The 27,617-nt window shown below is 51.4% G+C and overlaps 1 protein-coding gene across 1 annotated transcript; it reads left to right on the top strand.

The window, feature by feature from the left end:
- The first annotated feature begins 2,334 nt into the window (after window positions 1-2,334).
- Window positions 2,335-26,182, top strand: Nkd2 (naked cuticle homolog 2). The gene is made up of 10 exons (XM_005356717.3): window positions 2,335-2,498; window positions 2,609-2,644; window positions 2,899-3,008; window positions 19,790-19,850; window positions 20,892-21,019; window positions 21,543-21,638; window positions 22,262-22,406; window positions 22,977-23,061; window positions 23,458-23,585; window positions 24,738-26,182. Exons 1-10 carry the CDS (start codon window positions 2,474-2,476, stop codon window positions 25,313-25,315), a joined length of 1,392 nt encoding a protein of 463 aa, XP_005356774.1. The 5' UTR covers window positions 2,335-2,473; the 3' UTR covers window positions 25,316-26,182.
- The last annotated feature ends 1,435 nt before the right edge of the window (window positions 26,183-27,617 follow it).

Below are 27,617 nucleotides of genomic sequence, written 5' to 3'. Positions count from 1 at the left end.
GGGCAGAAAGTCATGAGGGTCAAAAAAGCTTCATGGAGACCTCCCTAAATGCCTCCCCTCTCTGATACTATGTAAGAAGGAAACATTTGCCAGAGGTGGTTTCTCTGCTGCTTATCCCCTGTGCTCCTGTGAATAACCCTAGTAAATTAATTGATTCGCCAAGCTGCTCTTGGATGGAACTGTCTTTAGTCTGTCTGGACTCTGGGAGCAAAAAGATGTTTCTCTATGTCTCCCCAGGAAGCCACATAACAGTCTTTGTGTACTTTCTTGATGTCAATGCCCTTGGTTCAAGGTTGAGAGCCCACAGCAGCATAGGGGTGAAAGGGACGATTTCAAGGGACAGAGACAGGCCTGGACACAGGATCAAGGAATGAAAATCCACTCCCAACCCAGGTTGCCTCCCAGGCCTCAAGTCCCAGCCTCTCCATGCAGCCCAAGCTGTTGTCCAGTGTTTTGCTGGATCCTGTCTCCATGGGCTGATAATGTACCCACATGGCTGAGTGGGAAGGGTAAAAACAATAGCATAGTTTTCTGGAAACTTCCATCCAACTCTGTCTCCATCCCCTGGGAAGCTACACTCCCTACACCTAAACAGGATGAAGCAGAGGATATGGACTAAGCCAACCTCAGCTGGTTTGCTCAAAGGTGAGCCTGGGTTGTGAGAGACAATGGAGCCTGTCCTTGTTGGAGCCTCCCTCAATGTGACTTCAATGGTGGTGATGGCTGCATTTGCAAACATTTCCCCAGATACAGCTGTGGACACTGATCTGCAACTCCTTTCCTGGAATTCCCTTTCTTCTTCCTCACCCTCTCTCAGATAAAGGAGGAAGGAGGTTAGGTGAGTGAACTGGTGGGGAAAAAGTCCCCGTAGTGAGGCGACTCCATCCCATCTCTGTCATGTCTGTGGCTGTGACATGGTTCTGTTTAGGGTAAGCAAAGTTTGCCCTGTTTTTTGCAGTCAAGAATCCTCAGTATCAGCAACTCCAAAGGACTTCAGAAGTTCAAGGCTAGCCTGGACTACAGATCCTGTAGGAGAGAGAGAGAGACAGAGAGAGAGAGAGAGAGAGAGAGAGAGAGAGAGAGAGAGAGAGAGAGAGAGAGAAAGGGAGAGAGAGAGGAAGGACATAAAAGATTACACATCAAATGAGTCAATTTGTAGGAAATTCCAGAATAGGAAAATACACAGAGAAAGGGGGAGAGGGGGCTTATTGTTTCCTGGGAATGGGGTTCTTTGGAGGAAGTAGGTGCTAAAGATAAATTACTCTAGAAGTCAGACATTCTAGACTGTGCTGTCACACCTATGAACAGACTAATGGTCACTGGATCTTGAGTGGGAGAGTGGTCGGGGGTGTGAACCACATCTCAAGAAAGCTGAAAAGAACAGAGGCATGTACCAGGCATGGCATACAGAGAAAATGATGCATTTGTTCTTGAAGCCATTGTGTTAAAGAAGACAGGGCTCTGTAGGGAACCAGAGAAGTATCATCAGAACAAGCTGGGGCTCAAGAAAGAAGGGAGAAAGGTCTCTCTGAAGTTAAGCAGGCCAAAGAACAAGAGTGGGTGATCCCCTCCAAGAGAGAAGCTGCAGGAGGAGATAGAGAGACAGGTTTCAGAGTTTAGCCAGTCAGGGAGGGGCTGGTTAGAGCCAGGTGAACCAACTAAGGACTAGCAAGGACCCTGCCCCAGTCAAAGTCAAAGAAGAGCGTGCAGAGCCAGTTCAAGCTGATGGGCCCAGCTGATCCTTCATCAACGTGGAATTGAAAGACGCCAAAGTTAGGCAGACATTCGGGAAGGAAGGGAAAAGGATCCAGTCCAGCAGACCAGGACAGTTTGGTCCTACCTGCTCTCCCTTTCTTCCAGGTACCTTCCTGTGGTCTATCTCTGCCCGCCCTTCGCGGAGCCTGGGTCTATCCCCTCTCCAGCCAAAGTAATTAAGAAGCATTTCTAAGACCTAGATGACTCCTGGGTTCTCCCTTCCAAAGGAGGACTCTAACACTCACCAACCTCTTTAATTTGGTATCTCAAGACCAACATTTGGAAAGGGGTGGAAGATGTCTCCCGCAAGAAACCTCAGAGAATCAGAAACCCGGAGTCCCCTGCAGGCCCTGTCTATCCTCATAGGTACCCTCTGTGTGTCTCCTTGGTTATGTGTAACACGGTAGAGTGCAGTCGTTTTGGTTCCCAACCGCCTAGTAAAGTCCCAAAGCACAGGGGTCCAGTGCGTTCTGGGCCGCGGCCGCGGGGGGCGCTGCGCGAGCTGCTGTTAAAGCCCTGTCGCGGGCGCGCGCTCTCAGAGTGAGTCCGGCCGCTACCCGCGCCGCTGTCTCCCGCTGCCCGGCCAAGCCTCGTCCGACTGCCCCGTCCGGGATCCGGGCTTCACGAGTCGCTCTCCGCGCACTATCCACCCGCCCCGGGCTCTGAACCACGGACGTGCACCTGAGAGCGCGGCCGGAGGTCCAGGCCCGGCGGCGACATGGGGAAATTTCAGTCCAAGCACGGTGAGGTGCGGGCCAGAGCGGGAGGGGAGGGTGGCGATGGAGGAGGGTGCGGGGGCCTCCGCCACTCACTGTCCCTTCCCTCTTCCCCGCGTCCGTCGGCCGCGCCGCAGCTGCAGCAGCCTGCAAGCGGAGAGAGAGCCCCGAAGGTAAGCCCCGGCGCAGCCAGGGCGCGAGGCGGCCCCCGGGCCGGATGCGCAGAGTTCCGAGCTTGGGGCGCGAGCTTGCCTCGCGCCCTCGGGTGGGACACGCCATAGGTCTGCGGGAGCGCATGGTCCCGGGGTTCTGGGGACGGGGTGGGCGCCTCGAGGCGGACTTGGCAGAAGCGCACCCCGCGGGGCTTACGGTCTCCTTCCTTCTCCGTGGGTGCCATGTTTCCCACGCGTCTGTGGGTGGGCCACAGGGGACAGCTTCGTGGTGTCGGCGTATGCGAGTGGCCGCAAAGGCGCGGAAGAGACCGAACGGCGCGCAGGAGGCGGCGGCGGCGTGGAACATCGCGCACGGGACAAGCAGGTAAGCGACCGGGTGGTGGGCGGGGTCGCGCGCAACCGCGGGTCTCCCAGGACTGGGAGAAGTGCCCTAGCCGTTCCTTTTTATCACCGGGAGATACAGAAACCATGACTCAGATGGCTGGCCTGAGCCAGGATAGCCCGTCTCTTCCCAGCATCTGGCATAGTATCTCAGAGGGGGACAGCGTGGAGGTACTGGAATCCCCACGCCCTAAGTTAGGGGTGGATTGATGGCTCCACTTCTCGGTCAGGAGGAGCTGGTGAAGAGGCTATGAGGCAGAGATTGGGATCAGCTGGGACTATGATATCAGTATTCCAGGCTTGAGGCATCCAAGGTGATGCCCAGGTCTATCTTATTACCACTTACATTTGCTGAGGAGTTCTTGGTTCTCACTGGGAACCTGGGACTCTTGTTCATGTCATGGGAAAGCATACCCTTGGAATCTCCACTTGAGAGCAGTGGTGTTCAGAAAGGGGCACAATTTAGCTGACGAGGAAGTGTGTGTCTCTGGAGTTTGAGGGCCAGAGCATCTTTTCTGGAGAGTGCAGGTGCTTCTGGTGTAGTTGTGGAATTACTAAAGTGAAGCCGCGATCTTGGATTGTGTGTGTGTGTGTGTGTGTGTGTGTGTGTGTGTGTGTGTGTATACACACGTGTGCGCGCGCATTCTGGCTTGCATTGTTTCCTCTTTGCTTTGTTCTTCTTTCATGATAAGGCCTTTCTAAGGTGGGAAGAGCAGAGTCTCAGTAGGACTGACTTAAGTATCTACAGTCAACAATGCTGTGTTTCCTGGTTTTCCTTATCTAGCTGTGGCCCCTGGCCAGGTCGTACCTGGAGTTGAGGCCCTAGCCCAGTCATTACCCTCACTGGACTCAGGAATTCTTGAAGCCACATTGCTGTGCTGGTGCCTGGCAGCTTGGGCTGTACTAAGCAGCCCTTCCCCGGGTCTGGGAGATACTCTATCCTCACCTCGTGTCTTCTGTCTGGAAGGTTCAATGGAGACAGTTAGAGTTGGGTCTGTGTCCTTTCTCAAATCCTTCTTTTTACAGTGTCCACTGTTCTGCCCAACTTAGTGTCCTCCCAGGAGCTGTACCTTGAAGAGACCAGCCCTGATCACTGCACAACTTCCACACCACGAACTCCCAGAGGCTTGCGATAGACCTTTGGGGGACTTGTATCTCCTCGTCTGGGTTCTCATCTGCTCTTTCGCGTTCGACTCTGTTACTGAGCTGCAGTGGTCTGTGCATCTATGTACATCTAAGACACTTGGGTACCACGTCCTGCCCTGAGTGAGTGGCCATCCTTGCTATTTCCAGAAGCTCTGCAGTGTGGCAGCGCCTATGTGGCTCCTTGCCTGGGGGCGATCTAAAGGGAGGGGCATGGGTTTGTTAGCAATAACCAAGTGATGGTTTAGAGAGAAGCGTGTGACGTCAGAACTACTGTGGTCACAGGCTTTGAGGCAGGACTGATGGGGCTGTCGTTCAGGCAGCATTGGCTGGTGGCTTTTCTCAGCGTAGATGAGTTGTCATCCATGGGGCTCCACTTAGGATAGTTTCCTTATGTGTGCACTGTTCCACCAGACTATATTTAATTTCCCCAGCTCCCCCTAAAGCTGACAGGAAATTGCGCAGAAGACAAGAGTCACTCTTTTTTGTTGTGAATTAAACACGGATTTCCATTAGCCCGAGGAAGGAGCATTCTGCTCACTCTAGTGGTAGAGTTTTAACTTGGATTCCGAGGGATTTGCTTGTATGAGTTCAGGAGGCCATGAGAGCCGGGTCCATGGCTGTCTGTGGACATTCTACAGCTGTCTATAGTTGTAAGAGGAAAGGACAAGGGTGCTTAGCCTGTGGAGGGCTGTGTGTGGTCATCTTGCGCAAACTTGAACCTCACAGTGTGACTCACTACCTCCACCCACATCTATCCCGCCATTCTCTGTGTGCTGACATATCATACCTTTCAGAAGGAGATAACCTTGGGAAATATAGGAGTGAGCAGTGTGAGACCCCGTGGTGCCTTTGGGGGCTGAACTCTAGACCAGGGCTGAATTCGCTGTGCAAACCTTGGCTTCTAGTTAAAACAAAACAAAACAAAAACAAAACAAAACAAACAAAAAAACCTCAACCCTCATTATCACCTTGTCTACAGGTTCATCAGAATGGAAAAGCTTGTCCACCTATCCTCTGATTCCTTCTAACTATCTAGAATTCTCTGGAGTCAACTGGAGGACCTAAACCTTTTAGCTCTCCTGGTCCTGCTGTGGCAGGGGTAGCCAGGCCATCCCCTGACCTGGAGCGGGAGCCACCTCATCTGAAAGCTTACCTGCTTCTGCTAGGGAAAGGGAGATGTTAGCCTTTGAGAAACTCCTCATGTTTTTGTCACAGCCTAGATACTTTCCTATTCCCAGCCGACATAGAAACATGACACACGGACTGTAAGCCATCTGCAGGGAAGATATGGAGCTCCAGGGAGGTGATGGGGTCCTCACCTGCTAAGCTTTAGAGCCCCCAAGAGGAAGCAGTATTTCCCTGGACTACCCACGGAACAGCTGGAAGGGAGGCCCTGGAGGTGCCAGGGTGGAAGAGGGTAGCCTGGCTGTCAATCATCACAGCACATCATTGTTACCTCTCGTTCTCTCTGTGCCCTGAGTCTGGCTTTTGGGACCCAAGTCTGACTCTTGAGAAGTTGGCAGAGAAGTGCATAGTGACCCAGGGCCCACTTTGATGCAGGAACACCAAGGACAATCCTGGGAGAATTTCAAAGAGCACTGAGGCTCCCCAAGATCAAATGGTCAAGGGGCATTGAATCCCCGCCTCTTCCCTGCTTCCGAAATTGCAGGTGTCTCACTAACCCCCACATAATCTGTGACGAGTGGTTCTTACCCAAGGGAATTAGAATGATCTATCAGAGGCCCCGGGAAACCTTGCCTAAAATGCCTCTGAGAGAGGGGAGACAAAACTGGGCCGCGGACCCAACCTGAGGGAGCTTGGAATAATGTTTCAGGCACATGGCTGAAGTTTACTTCCTACGCTAAACAGAAGGGAAGGGAGGCACAGGCCAGTGGGATGTTCCTGTGTTGCAGAAAGTGTTGGAGTCATCTCAGGGGTTAAGGCCTCAAGAAGTAGGCAAATGCCATGCACTCAGTGTCTGACCCAGTCTGGTACTTGTGGGAGGCTCTGGGGCTGCTGTGATGCACTCTGCCACTGAAAGTGCATACTTGGGCTCTGCTTTTGCTCATTGGCCAGCACTCTGCCATCTTATGACAGGAGCCCTGGGACCATGACCATGTGAGGCCACAAAGGCTGGAGGGGCAGATTCCTGATGTCTACAGTGGGGAATCCTGTGTGCATTGGTCGTTGGAGCCGTGTTCCCATGGGATTCGAGTGCTCCCTGCCAGGCACAGAGGGAGCAGAGATGTACAGATGTGGATGTGCCCACCTCTGCATCCAAGGAGCGTCATATAGAGTGCCTGGGCCAAGGATCTAAGAATGTGGGGCATTTTGCCCCAGACTGCCACCTAGACTGGTGGGGGTGGTTCATAGACGGCTGGGACTGAGGGTTGTAGCTGGGTAGCTTGTGATGTCTAGGTTTCTAAAACAGCTTCAAACCACAGCTTGCTAGAGGAGCTAAAATTTTGGCTTCCTAGAAGTATTAACTGGTAATTATTCCTCATTGAGATAGTCAATGGGAGATTAACGCTCTTGACCAGAAGTCCTGATCAACCTGGAGCCCTGGTGAGGAGGGAGGGGTCTGAGGTAAGCTGGGTAAGGCCAGTAGGGGTGGTATAACTAGGAACCATGGCTCCAGCCACATACAGGGAAATGGCCTGGCCTCATGGGCACTCTCCTAGAACTGTGGTCCAAGATCGCGTGCAGGAACAGGCTGGACAACTTCCCCAGGGCTACAGCTTGTCAAGAGCTTGATATGCAGGCTACCTATCCAGACCCAGATGCTTCCCAGCACCAGGTACAGCTCGACTTGCTCTGTAGTCTGGGGGCAGGGATTTGTAGTTTCTGTTTCTTGATAAGTAGATGACAGGACCATGTCTCACTCCCAAGTAGTGAGGCCAGGGTGCCCACTGGTCTTCTGCACAGAGGTCATTGAAAATCCTGGTCAGAGTGAACAGTGGGAGCTCCAAATGCCACAGCTAACTAAAACATGACTCTTCTCCCACCCCCTCCACTATGGTCAGGAGGCAGGAAACTGTCTCTATCCACAATGCTGTGACTTAGCCGTGTGGCCATGTCTTGTGGCATCTTCCACATGTCTCTGAAGCTCAGCTTAGCTTGTTTCCTGTGGCCTTGACTTCACATACTTCTCATCATCTCAGGAGAGATGAGGGGACAAATGTAAGGGTCTATAATGGGACATTGGAGCTTGGCAGAAGCTATCCACAGAGATTCTCCCAAGCTAGTCCCCCAGGAAGTCAGTGCTAACCACCTGTATGTGGCTAGGAAGCCTTGCTCTTAGGAAAGCTGAACTCTGTGGACATAGACCTGTTCTTCCTACAGGCAAGAGGAGCTCTCGGAATGTTGCCTGTATCAGAACGTCTGTGGTTATGAGGACAGGCTTGTGTCACCCCAGGGGACTGTGGAGAAGCTGACCCACAGCAGCTCATGAAGGCTGCTGTTCCTGACTGGCTGGTGGAGAAGTCCTACAGAGCCATAGGTCACAGGAAAGAGCTGTTCATGGAGAAAGCTCGTTTGTGTTAACCCCTGGATATATGCTGTATTACTGAGAGTGAGGTTGGCATTGGATGGAGCTGCTGTGGGTGCTTATGGGTTGCTCTTAGTGTGGGCAGCACTGAGCAGGACGTACCCTCATCCATTCAGCTCATCCACGCAGGAGCTCTGCTCGCCTGAGCCCTTGACAAACAGGGAAGCACGTCAGGACACTTGTGCCTGGAAGGGTGTGCTGAGTGTTACTGCTGTGTCTGTCTCCTCGTTTTAGCCTCCTGGTGGGCTTTTCTTCTTACAAGAGATAGGGTCTGAACCCAAGAGGCCCCTATCCCTCCAACCCAAGCACTTCTGAGAAATCAGTTCTGTGTCTTGTGAGTTTTGTGGTCAGAGAGCGACCACATAGGGCAGGTCCCCAGAATCTGTCCTGGGTTATGTGAGAAAGAGGATGGGATAAGCCCTCATGCTGCACAGAACTGTCTGTGCCCACTGGGGCACTGTCTATGTGTTTGACCTGTCAAATAGTTGGGAGACATGCTAGCAAGTAGAGGTAGGTAGGGCCCAAGTGGCCATAGCTTCAGGAGAAACCTGGGGCTCTGGGCTGGCTACAGGGTCATTGGATCATGTGACTTAAATTAGGCTTCTCATACTTGAGGTGGTATATGGAAAGGTTATCCACCCAGCCCCCACCCCCTTCCCAGTCCTTTGCTCCGTTGGCTTTCTATGGTTATATTGGGCGGTCAAACACAAATGCCCTCTGTCCACTGTGAGCATCCAGCACAGGTCACAGCTTGTGGGCTCCTCTTGGACTACCCTTTGGAGGCTGATCCTTGGGCTCTATCCTGTTTTATTAACTGAGATTGGAGGGGTAACATTGAAACCTGGCCTAGAACATGGCCTGACTACTGCCCCAGGCCTATGACAGGTGAGAATAATTATCCCATGTGCTGGCTACCTCACCAGGTACATCTGTGGCCTGTTAGATACTCTGGCCATCCTGGGCGGAAACACAGCACTGGCTTGGGCAAGACTGACTGGCTGGCTGGAGCTGCTACTGACAGATAAGCTAAGCCTGTTAGTGATCAAAAGCCCTCAGTGCCCCCCAACCTGCCTCACAGCAGGCTGCGCCCCCCTGCCTGGCTGGTGTGTGCTGTAATCAGCTTTCTTCGCATTGATGGGAGATTTGGCAGCATCCGGCTGGCAGCCCTTCATGCCAACATTGAACAAATTGGGTCTGTTCGATCCTGTTTGCCATGCACAGCTGGAATGTCCTGATGGCAGGGAAGCCCTGCAGCCAGAAGGAAGGATTTGTTTTACTTTTGTTCTGCAGAATCTTCTCAGTTAACCATAGCTAGTTGTGAGCCCTGAAATCAGAGAAGCTAAAAAGCATGTAATATTTTAATACATAAATTCAAATGGAGATTATCTTAACATATCATCAGGCATCCTGGTGGATTGGTATCTAGAGCTCTGTGAAGGATGTTCTGTGTGCTGGGAAGCACAGCCCTTCCTGCTGCTTGTCCTCAGAATTGTAGGTACCGCTAGCCATTGTTGCCGGTGGGGGAGGGGGCTGGCAGGGCCTCCTAGCATCTTTTATACCTGTGATGTGGGGTTCCAGAGTTGGTGTGTACACTGAAGGGAAATGAGATATTTGTATCTCCTTGAAGTGAAAGCCTGACCTCATTCTGCCTCTGAGGAAGAACCTGCATGAAATAGCCAACCTGGAAAAATAGGTACCTTTTCCTTCCCAACTCAGGGACCTAGCACAAAGTCCTCACTTGAGAACCCTCCAGTGTTCTCCCAGAGAGATTGAGAGTACAGATGGCCTGGCCAGACCCTTCCACTACCTTCTCATCCTGTCGGTGTTAGTGCTCTTGGTAGGGAAGTCCTGACTTCTCACCCAAAACTGCTGACTTCAATACCCTGCTCAAGTGTCCCCTGTCCACTTAGTCCCCCTTTCCCATAGCTGACTGGGCTCCTCAACTATACTGGAACTGGGTCTCTAAGCTCTATGCAACCCTGGTTCTTGCCTTCCTGGGGGTGCTCAGAGCCCCCTATATATCTCACCCAGTTCAGGATGTCAAGCCCATGAGTCTCCCAGATGAGTAGGGTGTCCCTGGACTTGGCCTGTCCTTATCATTCCCTGTACAGGTGTTCCCTGGGGCTCCAGCTTGCTGCTCTCTCTTGTTGACTGGCAGGATTAGCCCTCGGGCTCCTATAGTGACCTACTAGGCTGGAGCTGCCTCTGCTTGCGCCAACTCTAGGCCAGCCTTGCCTTTGCTGGGAGTCCTGGAGCCATTTTCCTGGGGTTGGGGAGAGCTACTTTTAATCTGAAGATGACATTGTATTTTGAAAAAGATCAGTGGGGAAAAGGGAAGCACACTTACACTTGCTTTGACAAATTCCTTGGAAAGTGTGTGTGTGTGTGTGCACACGTGTGTGCATGTGCATGTGTGTGTGCTGCTCACAGTTGCGTCATAGGGAAGAGTGGGTTCCAGAAGGCTACAAGGATCACTGGTGAAGCAAGCAGTGGAAGAAGGTGAAGCCAAGTGGAGCTCGAGTGGAATGCAGAGCCGCAGAGGGTAGACATGGCCCAGCATGAGGCCTAGAAAGACGGCACAACACACTGTCAACAGAATACCGGCTGCAGTGGTCACCTTCTAGCAGCCCGATCTGCGTGGACTTCAGGGGAGATAGGGACATGGTAAGGAAGTGTTTGGGGGTAAAAGCAAAAAGTATTCCAAGCAGGTGAGAGAAGCCACATCAGGGGGCATCTGAAGAGAAAAGATGAAGAAAGGTCTTAGGAATGAGGAGAGGGTGCTCAGCTGGCTACAGACCTCACATGCCAGAGCTTATCCTTAGGACCACTCAGTTCCTACCCCAAGACCTCTTTTGAAAGGAAGCAACTAAGACACAGCAGAGTTAGGCAGTTCACTGAATCACACTGTAGTGAGTTCTGGAGTCTGGACCTAACCTGTGTGAGTCTCCTGACCCCTACCTCCCACCCATGAGCTGCTATCCTGTCCCGAGGTTACTTCCCTGATCAATACCTCAGCCATTACTAGGCTGAAGGAGGAGCTCGAGATACGGGCTTCTGGATGGTTCAGAGGGTGCAGGACAGGATGGTGAGGGGACATCAGAGGGGAGGTAGCCTTGACAAAGGGTGGCTGTCCAGAGTCACAGGGGCCCTGCCAGTGCAGAAGCCCCAAGGCAGGAGTAAACAGTGCAAATTCCAGGAGGAGGGGGAGTATATACAGAGAACTAGCTACACCTACCTCCTAGGAGCTGCAGTAAACAAAGATGTGTGCACCAACCTTTCTGAGGCTCTAGGAGGCTACTTAGTGTCTGTGACAGGCATTACAGCTAGAAGGGTACAGGAAGCTCTAGGGGAGCAATGACACTCCCCCCCCCCCCCGACTGCTGGATTTATGGGGATTCTGGGACCTACTCCATGGCTATGGAGCAGGGAGGTGATATAACCCTGTCTTTACTTCAGACTTGTTTCAGCTGGTGTTGACTCTGAGAAAAGAGCCTACTAGCACTTTATCCTTGGACCCCTGGCTGTGTTTTGAGCAGTAGCTTGATGGTGTCAGTTGTGGCTGGGCATGATTGACATGAGGAACCAATGGCATCTAATGATGTTCGGGGATAAAAGCGTCATGCATGCTGTCTGTGGGTAGACCACTGAAATGGTGACCCCATCACTTCCAGGCATAGCAAGGCAGCAGGAACTGGCCACTGGCTTGGCATATTCATATCCTGACAGAAAGGGCATCAGCTCATCTGTGGGGAGAGGAAGCAGGAAATAAGGTTCTTTGCACTTCGTCTCAGGGTTCCTTTTGCTTGTGATGCATAGGTTATAGGACAGAGGTTAGCACAAAACAGGAAGACAGGCACCTGTTTGTGTGTTGGGGCTCCTCAGGAAGCAGATAGGGGAATGGTGGGTACCATATTTCTGCCCATGCTGCAAGGGACCAGAGCCTTGGTGGATGAAGAAACCAAGCCAGAGCTCTCACCTCTCGCTGGCCACCTCCAGCCCTAGCAGCCAGACTATGCTTGGCCAGACCCTTTGGACCTGATTCATATCCTAGGAGCCCCTGCTGTGTCCAGGCTGTCTGCTCTTCTGTGTCTGGATAAACCTGGACTTCCTTCCTTTCACCTCTCCCTGCAGCTGCGCAGCCTTCAGCTGCCTCGAGCCAGTACCAATTTCTGAAACAGACTCTTAACTAGGAGGCGACCATGTAAGCTTGTCATAGGGACCCCACTAAATTTCCTTAGGGCGGGTTTGGAGGATCTAGGTTTGGCCTTTGTCCCTTTAAGGCCTTCATGCAGCTGCTGCCAGATAGCGTAGCTCTGAGACCCCCTTTGATCTCCACAGCCCAGCCAGGCAGCCGAGCCAGTGAGGGTACATTTCCACAGAGAGCGCTTAACAAAAATGAACACCATTTATTGCTTTTTCTGAGTTGTGAGCTCCCCAGGGGCCTGGTGCCTGTTTTTAGCCTGCTTATCTCTGGTAAGAACACCACATCACACAGTATCTTCCAGAGTAAAACAAAAACAGTAACTTAGGGTTCAGGCGTGTTCTCTTCCAGCTTTGGAATTAATCTGCCTTTGAAATGAGAAACATAAAGCTTTAATAGGAATGAAAAGAAACAAAGATATCCAGTGGGTTTCCTGAGTAGCAGTCTAGATGGTGGAAGCTGTGTGGGGTTTGTGTTAAAAATGAGCGGAGGCCATTTCATCTAAGCAGAGGCAGAGGGAGCTGAGTTTGGGTTCTGTTTTGTGATTCTGCAACCTCTGTGGCCCGTGAGTGGTCACCATCAGAGAGGCCTGGCCGTCCTTGTTGAAAGACGGCTGTGGTTTCAGGCATAACTGAAGACAGATCATCAGGGTGTAGAGCAAAGCGACCACAGAACACCAAGGACTAAAGCAACAGCAGTGTCAGTGTCTAAGACAAAACGGGGGGAGTAGTGAGCATGGCTGAAGTTAGTTAATTCTCTGGGCGAGTGTGTGTGTGTGAGAGAGAGAGAGGAGAGAGTGTGAGAGTGTGTGTATGAGTGTGTGAGAGTGTGTGTGTATGTGAGTGTGTGTGTGTGAGAAAGTGTGTGTGTGAGAATGTGAGTCTGTGAAAGAGAAAGAGGGTGTATATGTAGTGAGTACAGACATGAATATACACAGGCTTCATACACACATGCACGTATACATTTAATGTGTGTATAGAAAGCACTTTACTTCAAGGTGGGCCCTCTGTTTCTGTGGATGCCTTGGTTTGCAATGGATTCCTGGGAAGGATGTGGAGTCTCCTTTCTTTGCTGAGGCCTGGGGCTAGTAGCATTCTGCTTCCCACATGTGTGGGTTAATGTGCATGATACAAGTCACCTGAATCCTCTGTGAGTGAGGGATAGTTTTGGCCACCAGACTTTAAAAGGAAGCTGTTGACCCCTTATTGAGTATGGCCTTCCTGGTAGCATCTCATGTAGCAAAAGTTTCTCCTACAAGTGGCCAGAGTGCATCCTTGTAATGTGTTCATTCAGTGACTCAGGCACCCTCTTCTGCCTGTCTAATATATCCTGAGAACTAGCCATGGGCTGTGCTCCTTGGTGCTTGTGGACAGTAGATGGTCAGCTCCCCACAGGACACTATGGCTGATCAAATCCTGCAGTGAATGTGGATCCTTTAGGGGACCATTTTTGGGGTCAGTGTATTTTGGGGTGAGTGGGTATTGGGAATGTGGCCCATGCTATGTTTTCTATTATTAGTCAAATGATAGGACGCTGGTAGGAACAGGAGGAAGAGGATGACGGAAATATTTGTATTTTCTGGCCTGGACAGAAAATGGTGGAGGGCAAAATACTGGTGTGAAGGATGAGTGTGTGTGTTTTAGGAAACCGTTACTCTCCCAGCTACCCATCTTTTATAAATTCCAGGTTTTGGTTATCATAAAATTCCTGATGAAAATGGTCCAATCCCCCCAATTAAAAAAATGTGTAGAGCAAAAACACACTGCAGATCTTAGAAGAAAGCAAGACGCTAACATGCACTTGCTGTGTTCTCTTCCTGTGGTGGCTTTGGAGTCATTGTCCTTAGACATCCTATTTTGGATTCAGGCACTCAGGACCTCATGGCCCTCAGCCCCTGCAGGGGACTGCCAGGCACCGCAGGAACTGCTGGGCCCCTACTGCACATGTGTCGGAATTATTAAGCCCATAAAACTAGATTGTCACATCTGAAACTGTTTAGCTGCCTGAAACTGAGACGGGACTTCAAAGCTGGCCAAGCGTTTCCAGACAGACGAACGGGCTGGCACCTGGAAGTGAAATTCCAGCCCCTGGCGGCAGGCAGAGTGGCCCCCTCACCTTTTCCTAAGAAAACACTGTTCCTAGAGCCTAGGGCTAGATGCCACACCTGGAAACCTATTTGAGGAACAAGGTCCCTGCATTTGAGGACTTTCAAAGCCATCGTCACCCGGGGTCCACAGCTTCCCGGCTCTAAGGGTGTCTACAGCCTACTTTCTCCTCTGTCGCCTCCTGTCTCCTGCTTCTCCCTAATCCTTACTCCACTGGTACCTCTCCTGCAGCCTCTTCCTTCATTTCCCTCTTGACCCTGCTGGCTCTGGCACTGTGACGGCCCTGGCTTCAGTCGTGTCCTTCAGGGCTGACCCATGGGTGATGCCCTGAACTCGAGATGCCTGAGGGATGCCCACATTAATCCCCCACGTGGCATCAGCATCCTCCAAGCAGGAGCCCAGGTGTTCTGGCTCCCTGGGCTCTCCTGCAGGCCTTCAGGTGCTTGCTGCATACACTTGAGGATACTACTGGCTGCTGTCATGTACCCCTCCACCCTCTGCCCCCACAGACATGCTGTGACTCTCACATAAGTCCTACAGCTCTGTCTTCACACCAGCAGGCGATTCTAGCCTGAGCTCACCCCCAGCACCAGTCTTAGAGTGACCAGGACTGACACTGCAAACTTCCCCAAATGCTGTGGGAATGCTACACCCAAAGGTCATCCTGGTGGCCTGTCATGTTGCTGGAGAGTTCTGTGGCTGGGTAGAATGGCTGCAGGGGTCTGCCAGGAACTAGAAGGTTAATGTGGGTAATTTTTCTGATGGCCAGGAGCTAATGTTGGAGTGAACAGACATCCTAGTACTTGGCAACCATGTGTTCTAGACCACACACCCTTCACAGAGGCCCTGTGGTGCCAGCTGTCCTGTTGGGCACAGCTCTGCACAGTGGCCTCACCTTCTGTCTCCTCTCCCTTGTTTCTCTTCCCAACCCTGCCTGGTTTTGCCTCTGTATTTTTTTTTTATCTCACTATCTGTCTCTCGCGTGTCCCACCCCACAACCTCACCCCATCTCTGAGACATTTGACAAGGTCTGGCCATTCATCCTAGTCTGTGTTTGAGGGGGCACACAACATCGACCTTGAAAGTGATAGGTGGAGCCAGTGCTTCCACAAGCCTAAAGGTTGTGGACCAAGCGGAGATGTGGACTTAGTCACAGAGAATGGATTCTGTGGGAGCTGTCACTGCCCATCCCTCTACTAGAGGCATGACTTACTCTACCTGAGCCTGGATTCTTCTGACGGCGGAAGTCCTTGGACCTGGCTTCAGGAAGGAAGATGTGGGCTTATCTCTTGGACTAGTCACCCAGATAGTTCTCTAGACAGGAGTAAATATTTGCCCTCTAGAGAAAGAAAATTCTCAGAAGCTGGGTGTGGTGACACATGCCTATAATTTCAGCACTTGGGACGCAGAGACAGGAAGGCCAGCAGTAGATACTGTCCAGCCCACAGAGGCCCTGTCTTAACAACCCATTAAAAAGGAATCCTATAGAGGAGCCTAAGGAGGGTTCTGACCTCCTTGAAAGAATCCATTCCCATTCCTTTCATCAAGAACCTGTGTGTGTCCACCAGCATTTCTGGCTTTCACACAGCTGCCCTGGGAGCCCAGACGTCTAGCAGGTGCCCCTTCTCCATATCATCCTCTTTCCAGAAGAGAGAAGCTTGGTTTCTAGAAACTCTGAGACAGGTTTAAAGGAACTTTATCTCTTGGTGCCAGTCTCTGGTCTGTTTGTAAGCCTCCAGCATCCCCGTGGTATACCCTGAAGAGTCAGTCAGGTGATTTGTGACTGACAGCTACACTCGCCCGACCCTCGCATGAGGCCCAGGTGAAGACAGTGTTCTCGTGTGTCTGAGTCTGGGGGACACTTCAGGCAGTGAGAGCGAGCACATGATTATCCCGAGGCCCATCTGCCCTGTGCTTATTCTCAGAGCTGCCTATGTTGAGTGGGCATTTGGAAGACACTGAGGCTCTGCAGGTTCTAGCAGGTGATATGATCCAGGAACATGACCCTCTTTCAAGGACAGGTGTACACCACCATCTCTGATTCTGCTGTGTGCTGACCTCAGGACAAGTTGCCTGCTGACTTAGAGAACTAGGATTCTGGGTTTGTCTGAAAACTTCCCCCACTCGTTGCTGCCACCAAGCGGCAATGATAGGGAATGTTTGTAGACTTGTGACCTGAACCAGCCCGGGGCCTCTTACCTCCTGAATTGGGATGATGGAACAAGGAAGGGTTGTGGAGAACTGTGAGCCCCTCATTTTGGGGTGTGAGTAAATGGGTGTTTGTAGGATGTGGACTATTAATGAATGTAGCCAGCAGGGCAAGTTAATCCCGAACACAACATCGATGCTTTCCACCTTCTTTATAGGCCATGTTCCCACTGTGGCGTGGGCCCCACCATCACCTCACTGGTCCCCAGTGGCTAGGAGAGCACCCATCAGCGACTGGAGCATAAGATGGTGATGTTTTAAGGGCAGCCAGCAGGTGTCCCTGGGTCAGACGCTGCAGAGATGTGCAGAATGCTAAACTGGAGTTTCATCAGGCATCTGGGGTCCATACTGACCCGGGCAGGGCCAGAAATCAGTGTCTAGCAACTAGAGTTTAAAGAGATGTAACGCTGGACCTGAGAGGAATGGCTTCAGAGGCCAAAGCAAGGAGGGTCTGGTAGAGGAACCGAAGTGAATGAGAATGTCACTCTCAGGTCCCCAGACTCCGTCACAACAGGGGTAGGTATGGTCTGCCTCTGACTTGGCTGTATTGGGGAGGGAGGCTCCATTTCTGGCCAGTGGCCTGGCACAGGTTTTATATGATGTAATTAAAAGAGCCCTTGGCTCTTCTATTTAACTAAGCAGCTCAGATTAAAGGGCATTTCTATGTAGGCAGGACAGATTTGACCTAAATCACCAGGCAGAGGCCCGAATTACCCCACAAACATTCATTTTCTTCTTTGATCCAGGGCCTCTGCAGCCACCCCTGGGCTAGTGCTTAAAATCCTCTATGTTCTGGGGTTTGGTGTATGCTGACAGTCTGCTGCAGTGGCCCTGCCCACATGGTGTGGCCTTGGTCAATTATAGCAACCCTGTCCTATTATCGTAGCCTCAGGAATGTCCCAGGAGACCAGCCTAGAATTTGTGTAGGATCTTTTTTCTTCTTTCCTTGCTGTGCTGGGCTCTGTACCTAGAGCAGTGCATCCCACGCAAGCTGTCTTCCACTAGACCCATCCCAGCTCTCTCTGAATTCAGTCTCCTTGTTTCTCCATCTACCAGTGATTGTTTTAAAGTCCGTGCAAAGCTCCACAGCCTGGCACTCAGGATAAAGAATGGGATGCTGTTATAGTAAATCAGAGACTAGCACCCCTAGGCTCTAGCCTTCAGCTGTATCTCTATCTTGGGGTGTTGTACCCACCTATTTCTCAGTGAGATGAGATTTATCTGTTGAAGGATTCAAGCTGTGACCAAGAGCGAATAGCCCTGGAGTTCCATGGGGGGGGAAGGGACCGAGAATCTTGGGGATCCTCTCTGATCTCACTTGTACCACTTTATAGGCCCATCCTGGAGGCAGGTGCAGGTGATCAGGAGATGCCCATCTTGGTGTCTGTCCCACCTGCCCTTGCCCCCATCATTTAACGGTGACTAGAGTCTCCAACCCTCTTCCTGGCATCAGCCAGCTTGGGTTTCCCTGAATAACTGCATTTTACCGGCAGTAATATACAACCTCAGGATTTGCTGTCAGACACAGGACCCTGGATCCATCCAGGATAAAGCTGAGTCTGGGAGGTCCATGTCCTTAGATTCTCTGCCTCACAGGGAGCTGGAACTAAAGCTTTACAAGTTGCTATGATTTCCTCTTATGTCACCTGGGGTGAACTGGCCCTTGTCCCTCTAGGCTTGGGTCTTCAGTCTCAGAAGGACATGGCACTGTGCACTGTAAAACTCCTTGCACTTCAGTAAAATCAGATCTTCTGAGCCTTGAGTCTGTGGCTATTCGGTCAGTGAATGAGGACGCCTACACCTTTTTAAGGAGGGGTCTTACTGTGTACTCCCGGCTGTCCTGAGACTTGCTAAGTAGGGCATGCTGGCCTCAAACTCAGAGAACCTCTGTCTCCCAAGTGGTGGGATAACGGGTGAACGCTACCACACACAGCTAGAGAGGGGACTTTTTAATTATGAGGTTTTCCCATTAAGACGATCTCCAGTGTAATCCCCTAAATGACATCCTAAGAACAAGCTATATAGGGAGCCTCTCCCTAATGGTTCCCATGAACTGGGAGGTCCAGAGAGACGGTTGAGGTATTTATGAGATGCAGATATGAGCAGGGTCTCCTCTACTTCCTGGTCCTAGTCATTCACCCTTGACCATTTTGATCTCCTGACATGAGGGCTCCTCAAATGCTGTGCTTCCCAAAATCAGTTGCACAGCCAAAAAAACCTAGGGAGGAGCTCCTCCCTCTTCCCCCTGTTGCAGTCTGGGGCTCAGGAGCCCAACACTGGGTTTGTCCTCACCAACCTCCCATAGCTGGTACCCAGAATGCAGCTGTTCTCCTGTTTCTGTCCCTCGCACCTGAGCGTTTCCTCTTCCACACATTCTGCACCACAGTCAGCCTGTTTACTCAGGCTTGGGCCTTTTCATGGCTATTGTCGTTTGCTACTAGAGGCAGAATGCTCTCCCCACTCCATCACAAGGCATCAGGTTTTTGCATATGCTCTGCCAGAGTTTGAGACCTGTGTCCTGCAGAACCCACAAGGTGGTGCTAGGCAGCCTGCCAGGCATCCCACATTTGCCACAGTAAGGAATAGGGTGAGAGGTATTTCTTGGTTCCTGTGGTCACTGACAGAGTAAGAATGTGCAAAACTGTACCTGGAATACTCAGTTTTCTGGATGAGATATAAAATTGGGGAACCTTGTCTTTCTTCTGCCTCCAGCTACAAACCAAAAGCATCCTTTGGCCCATGTTACCCCTAGGGACACTGTCATCTGGCCGATTGGATGGGTCTTAGCTTCCCATCTACTTGAGGCCTCTCAAAGCTTTGAAGCCACCTGGAGTCAAACATAAATGCCAGGAAACTGGTGGGAAATGCTCCTGGGGGCCCTGAGAGCGGAGCTGGGGGCTGCAAGTTCCCCCACCACGAAGGGCCCTTTGATTACAGATGGCTTCCATGGAACATTTTATATTTCCTTTCTTGTAGCCTTTGCTTCTGTGGATTATTTACAAGAACCATGTGAGCTTTTGTTCTGCAGAGTTTTCTTGGCTTAAACATCGCCTGGATGTGTTTGAAGTCCTTCCCATTTTTCCATAACTGGTCTTGAGATCAGCTGTGGGCCAAGGGAGTTTCTTGGCAGCCAACCTTGCTCCTCAGTCCAGGACTGGAGGAGACAGCGGCCCCTCTGCAGCTCCAGTGAATGCCATCCTGAGTTGATTCCATGGGTACCATAGGGGCAGCTTTAATACCAGGTAGGGTTCTTGGTCTCAAGCCTTCTATTTGGGAGTTGACTGTGTTAGGGCTGAGCTACAGGGAGGTCCCAAGTTCTCACTTTGGACAGTGGGCTTTGCTCGCAGACAATGAGGCTCAGTTCTGGAAAAGACTCCAGCACATGGTCCTTGTGTGTTCTGTTGTATGAAGCTGGGATATGGTGTATGGGGGCCTACAGATTGAGAGGCCTCTCCAGGTCTGATGCTGGCGTCTATTCAGGTCTCGACGGCCTCAAGAGCTCCAATCTGTTGTCTTGACTCTGAGCCTCATGGTCATGTTGCCCTGCTCTTTTGTAGGAGCTGCCCAATGGGGATCCCAAGGAGGGGCCTTTCTGGGAGGACACAGGCTCTCTAGAAGGTGAGTCCAGCTACAGTAAATGCTCCAGACTTCACCCTGACCTTAAGGCTCACACCACAGAACCCTCAATACTGGCATACAAGAGCCAGGATCAGTTGGTTTCTACTCTACCAGGCAGGCAGCTCAGATCAATCAGTGGAAGCAGCAAAATGTTGAACCACAGTATCCCCACACACTTGTTCACTTAGTGTTTGTAGTTCTAGGACTGAACAGGGAGGCTGGGCTTCATGGGATAACACTCTTGAATTCTGAGCTAACATGATTAGTTAATACAGTGTGGAGTGGCAGAGAAGTCTTAAACATGCCACTTGTGACTTGTCTTCCTCTGCTGAGCCTCATGGTCATATGAACCCCATCTGAGTCACTATCATGTGTGCATCTTTGGTAGAGTCACCCCACACAGAAATGTGGTAAGTTCGTCCAGTCTGCTAGTAGGTGCAAAGGACCAGCCCACAGAGCACCTTCAGACAGCAGCTGAAGCCCAGAGGGGCTCCCAGATCTGCCTGCTAAAAGTCAAGTCCTGTATCCTTAGCTCAAATCTGGACAGACACCTGACTAATGGCCCTGGGCCTCTCCCCTGAACAAACAGCTTGAGACCCAGGGATGATGGGAACCCAGCATTCAGGGAGTCAGGGGAGACAAGACCGCTTGGCCATCAGATAGCCCACGTGTCCTTATAAGTGGGTTCCGAATTGAAGGTGTTGGAAAATGACCATGAGCATGGGGAGAAAAGTCTGGTGAGGACTCTGGATTGGAGATCACTCTTACGATCTTGAAGGTCCTTCTCCTACCCCATCTGTACAGTGTTAGCCTAGAGGAGACAGATTGCTCACTATGGGATACATGTGCAGCAAGGGCTTACCAGGTTGAGGCCAACCCAGGTGAGGCCTCTCTCTACGTTCTACTTTCCTATTCTACAGGAGCATCCTTAGCTCAGGGCCTGGTAGAACAGAAGAGAGCGGACATAGTCAACCCATTTCCCCTGTCCTCATGCTACTCACATGGGACAAGCCCCTGCCTTACCTCCTCCTGTTCCCTCAGTTGTGCTGCCCCCTGAGAAGTCTGAGGGCCATGAGGGCCAGGGGCAGCTCTTCAGCGTGGACGATGGGGAGAAGGCAGCCACCCATGAGGGCCCGTTAAGAGTCAACAAGAAGCACTTGAACATTGATGTAAGTCCTCTCCCCTGAGGAGGGGTCTCTAGGGGCCAGGATGAATAGTGGTGGCCTAAATGGGGAATCATGGACATTCCAGCCCTGTGGTCTCCATAGCCTCCCTGAGACCTTAAAGCAGGACTAAAATGTGCCACTCTGGTGGGCTGCATGGTATTGCTGTGGACCTGGCCATGCTGGGCAGATGGGTCTCCATATGTAATGTCATCCAGCACTAATGGACGGGGAATAACAGCAGAATCTCCTACCCCACAGGCAAGGGAGCAAGAACACTTGGTTCTAATTCCTCTTACTCAAAATGATCCTGAGTATTTGCATGCACAGGGACAGATATCACAGGGGAGAAACGGAGTCATGAGGCATAGAGTTAGTTAGTACATCACTGGGGTGGGGGTGGAGCTGGGCAAGGACAGGGACGGAGGGTTGCAAACCAATTGCCGTTCAGCTTCTTTGTCCTGGCTGGAAACTAGGAAGACTCACAGCTGGCTTCCTTGTCTCCTATCCCTGCATACCACACCTACAGGCCCTCCAGTGTGATGTCTCCGTGGAAGAAGACAACCGCCAGGAGTGGACATTCACACTGTACGACTTTGACAACAGTGGGAAAGTCACCAGAGAGGTAATGTGCCCGCGTGTGTCAAACCACCCATAGGATGGGGGGCTCAGGTCAGGGGTGTGGCCTCTTGAGATGTGGAACCGGTCCGGTTCAGTAGACAGATGTCTGAGTTGTCAGATGGACAGACAGAATGAGTCTTGGAAGGAGGAAAAGACTAGGACTTTCCTGAGATAGAAGGGGAGGCAGATAGGGGACCAACTTTCATATCCTCTGATAGCTGGTATCTGTCTCTTTTCTCTGGAAGTCTACACATCTCATCAAGTCCAGTATGGCCTTTCTCTATAGCTGTGATGTCCCTAGGCCAAGCCTGGGTGAACAACCCTTCACGGGGCAGCCTGAGTTCTTGGAGTGTCCCTGCTCCATTGAGCTGTGTCCAGGAGGGTAGAGGAAGCATCTGCATGTGACATTGATGCTGGAAAGCTTTTTTTTTTTTGAATGTAAAAGATATGGCTTCAAAGACAGACAGCAGGGCTACCTTTAAGCAAGGCATGACATCCTGGGGCAATTCTGGGCATAAGGTAAGGCAGTCTCTGATGGGGAGTAAGTGGACCCAAGGTGCCTGCTGTAGCTAGGTGGTGAATACATGCTTGGTAAAGGTCTCTTGAAATCTGTCATGTTGGTCCCAGGACATGTCCAGCCTGATGCACACCATCTATGAGGTTGTTGATGCCTCTGTCAATCATTCCTCGGGCAGCAGCAAGACCCTGCGAGTGAAGCTTACTGTCAGTCCTGAGCCCTCCAGCAAGAGAAAGGAATGTCCTACTGGCCAAGGTGAGGGGTCTATGCCAGGAGCCTTCCTGTTCAGATGTCACCATCTCTATAAGCACTGCCCCTCAGACAGGCCTGTACAGGGTGGGCCGCTCCTACAATCACCTGATTTATGCTTCACACTTGCTCTTCCCCGTAGCACTTACCTCTCCACCACTGACCCCTGCATTATTCAAGTACCCTATCTGCTTTAACTCAAAAATTTTGTTTCGGCAATGTCCAAAGCAGGACCTGGTACCTGGCAGTGGACAAAACTGTGTGCTCAATGAGTGGATGGATGAGCAAGAAAAGTAATTCATTAACAAAGGGCAGAGTAGTGTAGACCTCCATCCCAAGCACTCGGGGTGCAACAGGGTTAAACGTTCAAGGCCAGCATTGGTGATGGCGTGACTGTGTGTCATAAAATATGACAATAAAACAGAATGAGTGGATGGATGGATTCATACGACATGGAGAATGAGTGGGTGAAGGACAGGCAGAAGAATGTCTTGAGTCAAAGCAAGGATCAGCAGGTACGTAGGGCATGAGCAAATGGATGCACCGTGAGGCAGGAATGTAACACCTTTCTTTCAGACCGGGAGTCCACTCGTGGCAGAACAGAGAGTGAGCTCACAGAGGACCCCCGAGCGGCGGATAGAAGGCTGTCTACCTACAGCAGGTGAAGTGTGGGGTCAGGTGGTTGCATCCTGCAGGCCTCCCCGAGTTTCTGCCAGGAAGCGTGGGGAAATAGGTAGGCCCTGTGTGCTGTGAAGGGTGATGTACCTGGGTGAGGTTGAGCATCATGCTATGCAAAAGGAAGCAAGCAGGGGCCATTGTGGCCCCAGTGAGGTGACCTGGGGTGGGATCCTGGGGATCCTGGGTCCTGGTAGGCTGCCGTAATGAGCTGTGAACCTTAATTCTCTGGACAACATATATAACCCAACGGCTTCCCTTCTGCCTTCTTTAGACAGTGGGCGCTAGTCCAAGTCCCCACTTCACCTCCTAGACAACCGTCCACCTCCGTAGGCACTCCTGTCAGTCTGTAGCTCAGGCCTGTCCTCTCTGCTCCACACAGGAAGCCCAATGCTGATTCCCAGCCTTGCTCTGTACGAGTACCCTACTGTGTGGATGAGAACACAGAGCGCAGGAACCACTACCTGGACCTTGCAGGCATCGAGAACTACACATCTAAGTTTGGTCCTGGTAGGTACCAGAGGACCCCACCTCGGATCTGCCCTCTTGGTGTAGATTCCTCCCTAGAGATGCAGGCAGGCAGGGGGTAGGCTCTGGAATTCCAATGGTGCCGGGTCTCAGGTGTCCACACCCTGCCTGGGCATCCCATCATCCTTTGCATAGATGTGAACTCATACCCTCCAGCACTGGCAGGGACCTGGAAAGCAAGGTGGTTAAACATCCAGGTGTGTATATGAGGCATGCCTTGGCTTAGGGAAAATGGAGTTTTCCAGGGTTGGAAAGCTCCGGAGCCTTCCAGGATTGCAAGCTTGTGTAGAAGAGGCGGACCAGCCAGTACTGCAGACACTTGTACTGCTCTACTCAATGTTCCTTTCTGATGCTGTGCCTCCTGTAGCCTTTAGATTCATGAGCTGCAGCCTGGCAAGTCCCCCACTAGCACCCATTCCCACTAGGCATTTCTGGGGTCCACTTGTGACAGATTCTCTGATAAGTCCCTCCAATCTGTTCCAGATAACCTGGGCTAGAGGTCCCTGATTGAAGCTGATCCTCACCTGGGAGGGGCTGGCTCTGTGTGCTTAGTTCTAGAGCTTCAGTTCTCTGATAAGGGCATCTGAAGAGGCAGACGGGGATCCAAAGAGTTTACTGGGGAGTTTGATCACAAGTAGCCCCCCTGTACTGAGGGCACTGCGCAGGGCCAACCTTAAGGGTCAAGTATTTCATGAAGCTGCAACCAGGTTATTCTGGAAGTCTGTTCTCTCTCTCCTCTCTCCCCTCTTCCTCCTCCTTTCCTCTGGGTGTGTTATGGAGAGAGGGAAGGGGGACATATTAATGAATTAATTCTGGTCCTTCACTGGAGTGTCCCTTAATAGGACACAACTTTCTGATGTCCCCTCATGTCCTAGACAGAGCCCTGACTATGCCAGTAGAGAATCTTTACTAATAGGACCCACAACAGGGATAGAGGGCCAGCTGAACCGGGAAGCAAGTTGCCAGGGTCCTTAATGTGGGGCTGACTCCCATCTGGAATGTAAGATAGATCTGGTACTGAGCTTGGGGCATCTGGTCAACCAGTCAGCAGGTCACTTCTGTTGCAAACCCACAGTGCAGGTATGACATGTGTCCTAAGCCTTACTCTGGGCCACCACTGTGTCTTGTCCCCAGGGTCACCACCTGAGCAGGCCAGGCAAGATCATCACGGCAGGGCCACACACATTCCAAGCAGGTCCCGATCACAGGAGTCGGATGCCCACGCTGTACACCACCGCAGGTCCCAGGTCCTGGCTGACCATGTCGTACCAACTAATGAGTCTGCTGTCCGGGCCCTGTCTGCACAACCCCGGCTCAAGGGGCAGGAGAAGCAGTTCCTCAGGTCACCCAAGGGTCCAGGAAAACCTCTTGGGGCAACAGGCAGCAGCAAGCCAGGGAAAACACTCAGCTATTGCCTGCAGGCTGTCCCACTGTCCCAGGGTGCTCAGGATGGCCACCACCTTCCACAGCCTCCACCACAGCCCCCAACACAGCCCTATGGTCACAAGCGGTACCGGCAGAAGGGCAGAGAAGGCCACTCGCCACTCAAGGGACATGGCCAGCCGACCATGGTGGAGCATGAAGCGGTTCGGGACCTGCCTCCTATGCTGGGGCCTGAGGGCTACATGGTGCCTGTGATCCAGAGGCATGAACACCACCATCACCATGAACACCACCACCACCATCACCACCACCACTTCCACCCATCCTAGCACCCAAACCAGTACTCTGCCCACATGCCCTCAGGGACATAGAGCAGGTGCTGGCATGTGCCCAGAAGAGAGTACAGCATTCCCTGGCCCAACACCCAGCTGCAGATGTCGAGATGGCACCAGGCTGGATATTTATGGACAGAGCCTTCCTTTCTCCATGCCATTTGGATACCAGCACATTTGATGCAGCTGATGACTCCCAGTAACAAGTGCTCCTGTGTGATTCAGACAGCCCACACGTGAGGACAGAAAAGCATCAGCTCTTACTTTTGCTGCACCCCGTGGTCCTGGGATGTTCGAGACACTGCACCTAGACACTCTTCGTATCCTTTGACCTTTGGGTGCCCTGCATTGTTCCTGGAACAAGGCCAGGAGCCAGTGGAGATGGAAGCGTTCTGTGGGGTTTATTCATTATAAAGTCCGCAGGCTGGGCTTGCCAAGTGGTTCTTCAGTGCACCACGTCCTTAGTTTCACACATGATGTCAAGCAAAGAAAGCAAAGAGGTCAGGGTATCAGCAGATGTGGAGGGGGCATGAGTGAGCAGAGGGGCAGGGTGGTGTTCAGCGGGCAGCACGAGGCTTGGTCTCCAGAGCTTCCAGCATCCCAGGTGGATGCAGAGAAGACACAGACCTAGGCTGTGCTCATTCTTGTGGCATAGCCAATTGACCTAAGTGTCCCTTCTACGAGGGTTGCAAGGGTGTGGGAACCTTAACAAGCCATGGTCTTTTGTCTCCACCAGAACAGGATCCTGTAAAGGCAATTTTTACCTCTCGTGAGTTTGTACAGGTGGCATTATGCCTTCTTAGCATATATGAAATAGTGCATTCTGTAACATGCCATACCTTGTATTAAAACACACTTTTCTGAGCACTGTGGTCAGTCCATACCTTGTAGCTACTGGTAAAGATGACAGGTACGCGTTATGAAGGCTGAGTGCTGTAGAACCACCTTGGCTAATGTTGGTTGATGTTCACAACTCCATAGTAATTCTTCTAAGATATATATTTGGACTGGTCTAAGGAAAATCAGAACCCTAAACCTAGAATTCAGCTCATTGAACAGGAACACTGGCACCATATCCACCATGGCCACAGCTTATGCAGACTGCTGAGAAGCAACACTTTATCCTCTCTCTCCTTAAACACTAAATTCTATGGAACTCCTGGAGATCTGAGTGTGATTATCTCCCGTGAGTTCTCACATACATAGGAGACCTGGGTATTATCAGCCCTCAGAAGGCAGCTGCTGGTCACTTCACAGGTAGAAATCACACACATGCTCCTGAATACCAAAAGACTAGCGTGTGCCACCCTTACGTCATGGATGCGGGGATGGTACACATGTATGGCTCCATCACTCACACGCAGCAGAGGGACTGAGCAGGAATCATGGCCACCCAGCTGGTTACTCAGAATGCAGCATTCAGGACGAGAGACATCACACAGGAAATCCCTAATGACACCTTGGGCCATGGTTCAGCTGAACACCTAGAAGTGGGGAGATCCTGCCAAGCAAGTCAGAACGTTATGTTTTAGAAATTCAGGGCAGGTAGAAGTCCCAATAAACTCATGGTAGGGGCCAAGCACCCACTACTATGAGAATGTTAAGCAGAGGAGTCAATACCACTCCATCTAGCTGAGGGACCAAGCCTTAGATAGCAGGGTTCTCCATGGCAGTGCTACATATATAAGGCTATGCTACATGTATGAAGCTTATAGAGATGGGAAAGCATTTGTAAACAAAATGGGAAAAAAAAAAAGCCAAAACAAAAGTCAGCTGGTTTAGATAGGTATGGGAGGCCTACAATTCAAGACCACCCTGGACTATACATAGTGAGACTGCCTCCCTCATCCACCCCCGATTGCTTGTTCTCCAACAGTTAGCCACTGTGGACGTGGTCACTAGTGTCTGCAAATGTAGTTGAGGATGGTGGGTCTACTGAGGTGCAGTAACCTGGCCAGGGTGGGCGCAGGGACTCCATGACCATCCAGAAGTAAAACTACAATGTGATATTTAGTCTACTCTGCGCTGGGTACCAGGGCGGTGTCTCCGTGGGGGTTGGTGGTACCTGGCGACAGGAAAGGGCGGCTATTGTCCAGGGAGACAAAAAGGCCTTGGTTGTGTTAAGTGGAGGCTGAAGTTGCTGTGGGTTCTTAGAACTGAGCATCCTGATATCTTGTACATTCCCAAATAAAAAACCACCAAGGGAACAACAAAGGTGTCGCCAAGAAGCCCCTTTCTCAGCAGGCACCCCATCACTTTCAGGATAAACCTTTTGACTCTGGGTTCTAGGCACGTGCTC

This window comes from Microtus ochrogaster, chromosome 19, assembly GCF_000317375.1.
Source record: "Microtus ochrogaster isolate Prairie Vole_2 chromosome 19, MicOch1.0, whole genome shotgun sequence".
NCBI lineage: Eukaryota > Metazoa > Chordata > Mammalia > Rodentia > Cricetidae > Microtus > Microtus ochrogaster.
Note: the sequence above shows the minus strand (reverse complement) of the source record. Positions and strands in the feature narration are given on the sequence as shown.

Coding starts and splice junctions, on each gene's coding strand:
- Nkd2 (XM_005356717.3), top strand. CDS start 2,474: ATGGGGAAATTTCAGTCCAAGCACG. Junction 3,009..19,789: donor ATCGCGCACGGGACAAGCAG/GTAAGCGACCGG, acceptor GCTCTTTTGTAG/GAGCTGCCCAATGGGGATCC. Junction 21,020..21,542: donor AGAAGCACTTGAACATTGAT/GTAAGTCCTCTC, acceptor CCACACCTACAG/GCCCTCCAGTGTGATGTCTC.